The 9,473-nt window shown below is 40.7% G+C and overlaps 1 protein-coding gene across 1 annotated transcript; it reads right to left on the bottom strand.

The window, feature by feature from the left end:
- Positions 1-1,134: 1,134 nt before the first annotated feature.
- LOC118364217 (thyrotropin-releasing hormone receptor-like) lies at positions 1,135-8,427 on the bottom strand. The gene is made up of 2 exons (XM_035745553.2): positions 7,187-8,427; positions 1,135-3,666 (listed from the first exon to the last, which is right to left on the bottom strand). Exons 1-2 carry the CDS (start codon positions 7,967-7,969, stop codon positions 3,256-3,258), a joined length of 1,194 nt encoding a protein of 397 aa, XP_035601446.1. The 5' UTR covers positions 7,970-8,427; the 3' UTR covers positions 1,135-3,255.
- Positions 8,428-9,473: the final 1,046 nt, after the last annotated feature.

The raw sequence follows: 9,473 nt of genomic DNA on the forward strand, positions 1-9,473 counted from the left end.
CACATTCATTCCCTAACAACTTTGAGACATGTCTGACTGTGTTAATCCTTACAACCTACCCCAATCTTAGAGAAGTCTTTGTGTGTGTGTGTGTATGTGTGTGTGTGTGTGTGTGTGTGTGTGTGTGTGTGTGTGTGTGCGCGCGCGCGCGCGCACGTGTGTATGAGTGCGTGCATTTGAGAGAGAGAAAAATAAAGAGTGAGAGAGACAAAAAGAAATAGAGTGATTGAACGATATTGTGGTGGCTAATATATTTATCTGTATTCTGTTTGCCTTCCTTTCACCTCAACCTTCATTCATTCTTGTCTTTCTCATCTACTTACTACTGAGCAAGCTGCTTTTATAGCTTCTATAAAGAACAAAGCAGTTTTAAGTTAGTAGACAAAGCATTTGCCAGAATGTTTATGCAAATTTGCTACCATAACAATCCTTTTTACGGTAATAAAAAAATAAATGTGTGTCTGGTAAACCTCATATCTACTTGAGCTAGACTATTTACTTTAAAATACCACTACATTGACAGGTCTAGTGGGACTATCTAAAAATGGAGTGCTTTGCTCACAAGGGGCCAGATTATTCCAGGTCCTCCGAATAGTGCTCAATGTTAAAAGATTAATGTGGTCAATATAATCATCCCATTTAATGTCTCAATAATATCTCAATTTACGATTTATGAAGAACATTTTGATGATTTGCTATTTAGATGTCGTCACAGTTCTCCATTATTTAATATCGTGTGTGTGGAGAACACATTTGAGCACTGCATAAAACATATGTGCACTTTTCAAATAAACTGATGCTTTCAATGCCGCTTTCCACACCATTATCCCATGTATTAATCCAAATAAATGTGCTGTGATAAGAACAGATGGAAACTACCATATTATTGTCTGCCATAAAGTACATGTTCAAATTCATGATATTTATTTGTGCAGTCATCTTTATAAAATCACTATGTGAGTATGATAATAGTGTTTTGATGAAGTTGGAAAAGTAACCATGTGTTTTGATTGCATCCTAATGGAATAGATGAAAATACCGTGAAGATGTGTCCAAATATACTGAGATTAATAACAAATGGAGATCACGTGAAGTTCGGGATTCTGAGAGTAATAATCAATATTTGACAGAGTACATGATCAATGATCATTTTATTATAGACAAATGACAATACAAAATACAATAACACAAACCATCCAAACAGCAAGGGTAGTTTGTACAATGCAGAGAACTGCCAGCAAAGGGAGACCAGGATACACAACATTGCCGACCGAAGAATAACTGTATACTGCACATAGATGTCTGTCTTTTTGAAATCACACCACAACATCATTTTGTTTTACAGTGTCCATGCTGCAAACTCGCTAACCAGGCACCACTCCCTCTAATGGTGGAAACTGTGCAACGGAGATAGTAGATGAAAGTGCAAGAGGGACAGATCATTATTGCACTTACCTTCTTTGAAACCTACTGTAGTTGTAGTGTTACCAAAGAAGAAGAGCGTAGCTCCACATTGATCGCTCCATAGTAAAATACTGTATATTGATGGAAAGAAACAATAAAAGTCAACAAAACAAAACGACGTTATTACAAAATAGCTCTACTGGCAGACACAATGTAAATGGTACAAAGGTATGAATTGAAACGCACATCGAAAATGTACATCGTACATCAATTTCACACGGCAACGCACAATCAATTGCAAGCATTTATACAGTATCCTAAAAAGGGACAGAGAGGGCGTTTCATCAGTATAAAATAAACAACAACAAACGTTCTATTTTTTTCCTTATTTGAATTCTAAATGAAATCAATGCTCATTCCTTTTATGCTTTTTCTTTCTTGTTTTTGACACTGTGCCTTATGGCTGTACCATGACTCACCAGCCTCCCTCAAATCTACAAAGTAGAACACTTTGGCATTGATGAATCCTCTCATCTCCCCTTTGCTCTGCGGGTTGTGCTTGAGGGGATCCATTATGGGGAAATGCTACCATTAGTCTCTGCTGTTGAGGATGTCAACATAATGTTTGGTCTGGTCATGTCTGGTCCCTGACCTAGAGACAACCATCAACCACCCAGGTGTCTGAGTCATCAAAGATCTTTCTCGCTATTGACTCTGGACCTTCCAACACTTGTTGATTGAATCCACACCACAGTAGTCCATTACAGGTACAGCAGGATGTTTAACCATGATGCATTTTTGACACGAGCCCCTGCGGAACGTTTCATATCGGGTGAACCTCTTAGCCAATAAGGTTACTATAAGTCAAATGGTATTGAGGAATCAAACGGATGACAGATCCGGCGTGTCATTGCTTTGTTATCAGTCCTTTTCATCATCTGTAACCTTTAAATAAACTTCATCCCACCTCATCTCTATTTCCCTGACAGGCAGGTTTCAATTTAAAGCAATGTGTGATTATTTACACCCCTTTTGAGCAGAGATGGTTTTGATACTCTGCCTCCTTTGAATTCTGCCTTTGAAATGTGGTCAGTGATCACATTCTCTCTGTGCTGTTTTAAAACATGGAAGGTAGCAGGGTGGTTTTAACAACAGCCCAGACAGTTTGATTCCTCCTGTAGAGTGAGCTTATCTTTAAAACACACACACGGACACACACACACACACACACACACACACACACACACACACACACACACACACACACACACACACACACACACACACACACACACACACACACACACACATACACATACACATACACATACACACACACACACACACACTGAGTTCCTGGCCTACACCTCTCCAGATAAAAAGAGGGATAACATCTTTCCCTTGTTATATTTCCCTTGTAGGAAAACACTTTACAGAGATGGCAACTGTTGCTCAGTATGTGAAAGCCGTATGATTATTACCTTGGAAATGAAATGTGTGTGTCACACAATGTTTAGGACGGATTTAAACCATGCCTATAATTGGGTGCTTTGTGCTAAGATGGCTACAGAGAGAGGGGAGAATATATTTTCACCATGCTAGATAAAGAAATGAAGTAGTACTTCCTCTGTTAACAACAAATTTTTTGGGCATTTAATGTTTGCCGTTGTACTGCTCAAATATTAAATCAATTCCTCGACAGAAAATTAGTTATAGAATTGGAAGTATGCTGCTGGAGACCATTTTGAATTCACAAACTAGAGCTTAAGGATAAGAAGATCCTTTCAGGTAATCATTGTTGCCTGAATGGAGTTCTTTTTTCCGTCAGGCAGTGCAAAGGGCAACCCTGCCTTACAGAGAGGTGTCCTCGAATGATATCCTCTTGGTGCTGGGCAGGAACTGGTCACTGGGTGTGGGTGTGGCCAGCTCATCCATCTCGGTAGTGAAGTGGTCAGGGCTCTCTCCATTGGTTGTGTCCTTGATGGCACTGTAGGTCAGGGCCAAGCTGTAAGATGCCGGCTTCTCCAATCGCTGCGGACCGCAGTGACACAACTTCTTGAAGGAGGTGCGAAACTTCTGAGACATGGCGTTGTAGATGACAGGGTTGACGGCGCTGTTCAGGTAGATGCAGATACGGCAGAAGAGTAGGAACCAGAGGTCCAGGTAAGGCTTGTCCAGGAAGGAGTTTACCACCACCAGCGTCCGGTAGGGCATCCAGAGGAGGGCAAAGAGCACCACCACCACAGCTAACATCTTAGTCACCTGACAACAACACATGGAAGAAAATCAAGATCCATTTTCATCAAAGGACATGGGAAAGAATAGAGTTCAGCTTGACTCCTGTTAAAAAAATGTGTGAAAATGTATGTCCCTGCTATGCAAAGAAAAGTGGTTGAAATGGGTCAGAGAGCACCCTCTGACAATTAATATCAACCACAGACTGAAGAGACTGACAAAACAGCATCTGTAAGACACAGAGCCTAGAGAGCAGTTTCATTGCAAATATTATTATGATGTGATTATGTTTATATTAAACTCTATCTTCCTTATTTGTGTTGTGAGGTCTCACGCCAGTGATGTGTCTCTTATTGGATAGGGCCAGGGAGCAACTATCATCATTGCTAAGGGAAGATTCCTGATCACTATCCTTATTCCATGTCGACCTTTTGAGTTAATTCAATCAAGCCCTGGTAAGTGGTATGGATTGCACTGGTTTCCATTCATCGCTAGGCTAGTTAGAGATGTGTGTGTTATGTCAGAGCCTTATCCTGACTTGTTTTGCTCAATGACCTAGCAAGTGAGTGAGCACAGATCCATCATCTGTCTTTTTTGTCTATTCCACTGAGACAAAAAGAGCCCAAGGCTGGCTTGGTCAATGTTTCAGACAAGGCTGAGGGCGTGCAACCAAGGTGACCTAATTAATTACACATTTTAAAAAACAAAGATGTCTTGATTGTGTAGGTCTTCACATCCCAGAGTTAATGCTTGGTGGAAGGACATTTTGCAGCCATTACAGCTGTGAATGATTTTGTATAATATTCTACCAAATTTGCACAACTCTTCAGGCAACATGTATATCTGATGTTTTTGTCAAAATTGTTTAAGCTCAGTATATTTGGCTGTGAGTCATTGATTGACAGCGATATTGAAAGCTGGTTTCAGATTTTCAAGCAAATTTCATTCAGGACTGAGACTTGACCACTCAGGAACACTTAACAATTCCTGGAAAGTCATTCTGGTGTGTCTTTGGCATTAAAATGTGTGTAATTGTCCCACTGAAAAATAGAAGACTGAGGTGGTTTTCCTCTAACATTTTACCTGGGTTTAGCTCCTTTCATGTTTAACAGGGGTGAAAGTACTATAGATCTACTTTCTTACAGGTAGAATTACATATAGAATCCCTATTAATTTAATAGGATCTCTGTGGACCTAATAGTACAAATGTGTCGTATTAACTTTTCAAATGTATTACCTTTTAATGAAGAGTCTATTGACGCACCCGTGTGCATCAATCTAAGTAACATACTTTTTTAAAATCCCATCAAAATCTGCCAGTTTAAACTAGAGATATCTCAATCCACCGCACCCCCCAATGTCGGCATTCCACATCTGCGTGGAAGGTGCCCGAGATACAGCGGCGTTTGTCAGACCATGAGACATCACGAAAAATTGGTCTTCTCACCAAAAGTCTGTAGCGTCCCAACAGTTGTTTGACAGTCAGATGAAAACATCATGACTGGTTATGCTAATGCCACATTAACCTCTAAAAGTCTAAGACATTGGGGGGGGGGGTATTTTATTACTTAAATAACTTCAAAGGGCTCTTGTAAACCTGGCTACCTATGCGTGTTACATGCTGACCAAACCGGGCGCGTGCGTGCGTCCGTGTGCGCCATCGTGCGCACGTTGATTTTGTCCCCCCACACCAGAAGTGATCAGGACACACAGGTTGAAATATCAAAACATACTCTAAACCAAGTATATTAATGTGGGGACAGGTCGAAAAGCATTAAACATTTATGGCAATTTAGCTAGCTAGCTTGCTGTTGCTAGCTAATTTGTCCTGGGAAATAAACATTGGGTTGTTATTTTACCTGAAATGCACAAGGTCCTCTACTCTGACAATTAATTCACAGATAAAACGGTAAACATAATTTCTATTACATGTCTTTTTCTTCTTTCGACTTATATATGGTTGGTTGGCAACCAACTTTAAGGTGCATTACTACAACCGCCTGGAGTGTGGACGTCAGTTCATTTTTCAATCACCCACGTGGGTATATGCTCCTAAAAACCAATGAGGAGATTTGCGAGGCGGGACTTGCAAAGCGTTGAGCGTCACAAATCGAACTAACTTCTATTTCAGTGCCTGGCCACGCAGACGCTCGCTGTCGCACGCGAGCAGTGTGGGTGCAATGATTAAATAACATGTACTGTATGTGTACATTTATTTTGCAACGCTCGTGCACGCAACGTGAGCAGTGTGGTCAGCTTGTTGGTCCACTCTGAAATAATTCCTATATCCATACAGTGCACTGTGCAGCGGCCATTTGTTGAATGAAAAGAGACATCTGTTACAAACATTCTGTCATTGTCATTCATTAGGCCTACACTTGTAACCTGAATTGATGAGTTCACTGTCCACTCAGCATCTCGTTCTCTGCCACTCATCTCTGGCTTCACAAAATGTCACTGTTATCGTCGAACCACATCACATTTTGGAGCGTATTCTACCAGTTTTCTAGTCCATTCACTAATTTCAATGAGGGTGACATGTGTTAATGATAAATAATGAGCCTACAGCCTACAGGTTTCTTGGCATCTTCCATTTTAAATATTGTGTTGGCTCATGTTCAACCGGTATGGTGTACACATACCCCAGTATTTATTTTGCTGGTACTCCACCTCCAGTCCCTAATGGTGACAAGCATTCCTATAACACGATGCTGGCACCACAATACTTGAAAATCCACTCCTTATGGTGGAGCTCTCCCTTTCTTCAGATAAACTCACACCCCTCCCATTCGCATGCTCAGTCTCAGGTGCTGTGTATGCTCTATATGTGTTACAAACTACATTATTCAGTGGCGTGTGCTGTCAGCATAGTGGTGAGGCTTTATGAGTCTATATTAACCGGGTTCGTTGCATGTTGACTCGCTTGTGCTGCACACTGTAACCTACTTACAATGATTACCCACTGGTTGAATCAATGTTGTTTCCACATTGTTTCAATGAAATTACGTTGAACTAACGTGGAATAGACGTGGAATAGACTTTGAATTGACGTCTGTGCCCAGTGGGCAAATGTTCCCTTCTCTAGGATGTTACCGTACACTCTTAGAAAAAAAATGTCTTATCTGTAACCTAAAAGGGTTTTTCGGCTGTCCCCATAAAATAACCCTTTGAAGGACCCTTTTTGGTTGGAGGTAGAACCCTTTCCACACAGGGTTCTACATGGAACCCAAAATGGTTCTACCTGGGTTCTCCTATGGGGACAGCAGAAGAACCCTTTTGGAAGCTATTTTATTAGGAGTGTACAGTATATGCTGGGATTGAACACCCCAACTTCAAGACATATCATACCAGTGCAATTATGAAACTGTTGAATTCACAATCTAATTATACTGGAGTTTTTGTTGTATCATTCATTTTATTCCCCTCACTTTATTCACGAGGCACACACACACACACACACACACACACACACACACACTGTAGTTATTACGCTGTAGGTACACCGTTATAAGATAACACACTTTAAAACAGTAGAGTTGCAACTTACCTGCCTGCGAGAGCGGATGGTTGTGCTACAGGATGAATTGTTGGTGCTCGTCATCCTATTTCCTTGGCGTGATTCTTTTTTCCACTTTGTGTTTTCCTTGGGGTCAGCCGGTAATGGGTTGAGGAAAAGAATTCTAGCGATAAATCCATACAGAACCGTGGCTAGCATGAGGGGCACCACGTAGAACATGGCAAAGTCCGTGAAGTAGATAAATGGCAGGTAAAGATTTCTTGACACTTTGTATTCGCATGAGACCACGGTAATATTGTCGTAAATCAACTCGTTCATGTCAGACAGATAAAACCACATGGCGCAGTAGAGCGAGGTAAAAGCCCAAACGACCACTATGATTTTCTTTGCTCTTGACAGAGTGCACATAAACTGCGCTTTTATGGGGTGGCAGATGGCTATGTACCGCTCAATAGTGAAAGCGGTGATAGAGCACGAAGACGCGTTGATGCCCAAGTACTGGAAATAAGTGATGCTAAGGCACCCGACGTATCCATACACCCAGCCTCCTCCATACAAACTCTGTGTAATATTCGGCAGTCCCGCCGCCGTCAGAACCATCAAGTCGGCCACCGCCAAACTCACCAGGTAACAGTTGGTGGGTGTCCGCATGTGTTTGGTTGTAAGAACAACTAGAATCACCATAACATTTCCAACTATTCCTATCCCACAGATGAGAATCACAAAAAATATGCTGACCACTTTGTATTCCATGCTATAATCAGTCCATGGACCAAGCGTCTGGTTATCTGGAATTGAAGTAACATTCTCCATGGTTTAGTTCTGTCCAGTTCACTTGGAGGAGTAATTCATTTCAGACACAGGCTTTACATTTAAAATAGCCTCAAGAGAGCTCCCTTTAAAAATCTATTAGTTCCAAAACCAAGTCATTATTCAATAAAGTATTTTGTATTACTTATCCAACATAAAAGCAAACTAATTCCATGAGGTTATGAAAGAGATATATACATATATATCATACAAAATCGAGCGAGCAAAACATATTCGATGAATACGAAGACCAGGTTTGGATTTTAGTGCCGTTTACCCATGTTTTAGTCCTCTTTATGCACGAAGTTGGGCAAACTGCCAGTAAAAGCAAAGAGGTAAAGTAAAGAGATGTGACATGGCACGCGCAACTCCAGTCTGAGAAGACTGCCTTGTCATTACGCACAGAGCTCCAAAGAGCGTCTTGACTGTGACTTTACTCTCTACCAGCTGTTCTGATAGTGTGGTTGTAGCCAAAAGAAAAGCCGTGTAGGCATGCATGATAGAGCAGGGAATTCAAATGTAACAATGGACTTAAAACATGTACAGTGTAAAGAATGTACTCTTTGGAAAAGCCTAAAACAATAAATGAGTTAGGGTTTCTCAATTTTAGAAAACTACGTTTGTGTGAAACCAAAAATATATAAATCAAATATATGATTCAATGCCAACTGTTATATTTGATTATTACTAAACCTACATTTCAAGTTACAAATCTGTAAAATCCTACTCAAATTGGACTTTTCAGATGTATTGGCTATCTAAATGTCTTGCTTGGACATCATGGCATCACACATGTTCAGTGTCTTTCTCTTCCTTGCAGTGACCTCCCAGCTAGCACATAACATTCTGAGAACTATACGTTTTATGTGGCTTGGGGAGAGCGTGGTTGTCCTATGGTTATTTACTTTCTGGGAACGGTGCAGGATAGTTGCTTGGCTTAAGAACATTATCAGCACGTTTAAGGAACTTGACCCCAAAACATGTATATTGGTATTTTATTACTTTAAACAGAACATTTCATAAAAGTTAAAACATGGTTACATTTAATAAACATTTTGGAAATGTTCTAGAAAATGTGTCCAACTGGTTTGATATTGGCAATGTTCTCAAATAGTTCAGAAACAACGTTCTTCGGTGGGAATTTCAGTGCTTCAACATAAATGTTTCCTGCAGGTTTCCTCTTGGTTCTATTTAAAGTTGGGTTCAACAGAACATTGTAGGAATGTTTTTTTATTTAACCCTTATTTTACCAGGTAAGTTGACTGAGAAAACATTATCGTGTACAGCCAAGACTTGGGGATTAGTTGCAGGGGAGATGAATGAGCCAATTGGAAGCTGGGGGTGATTAGGTAGCTATGGTATGAAGGCCAGATTGTGAATTTAGCCAGGACACCGGGGTTAACATCCCTAGTCTTACCACAGAGAGTCAGGACACCCGTTTAATGTCCCCGAACACTGCCCTGAGGCATTGGAAATGTATTTTAGACCAGAGGAAAGAGTTTCGCCT

Source organism: Oncorhynchus keta, chromosome 31 (genome assembly GCF_023373465.1).
Source record: "Oncorhynchus keta strain PuntledgeMale-10-30-2019 chromosome 31, Oket_V2, whole genome shotgun sequence".
NCBI lineage: Eukaryota > Metazoa > Chordata > Actinopteri > Salmoniformes > Salmonidae > Oncorhynchus > Oncorhynchus keta.

What these genes read in the sequence shown, in the direction of transcription:
- LOC118364217 (XM_035745553.2), bottom strand. Translation starts at nt 7,969, where the DNA reads ATGGAGAATGTTACTTCAATTCCAGATAACCAGACGCTTGGTCCATGG. An exon ending in CCATCCGCTCTCGCAGGCAG is followed by an intron (nt 3,667 to 7,186) that starts GTAAGTTGCAAC and finishes TGTTGTTGTCAG; the next exon opens with GTGACTAAGATGTTAGCTGT.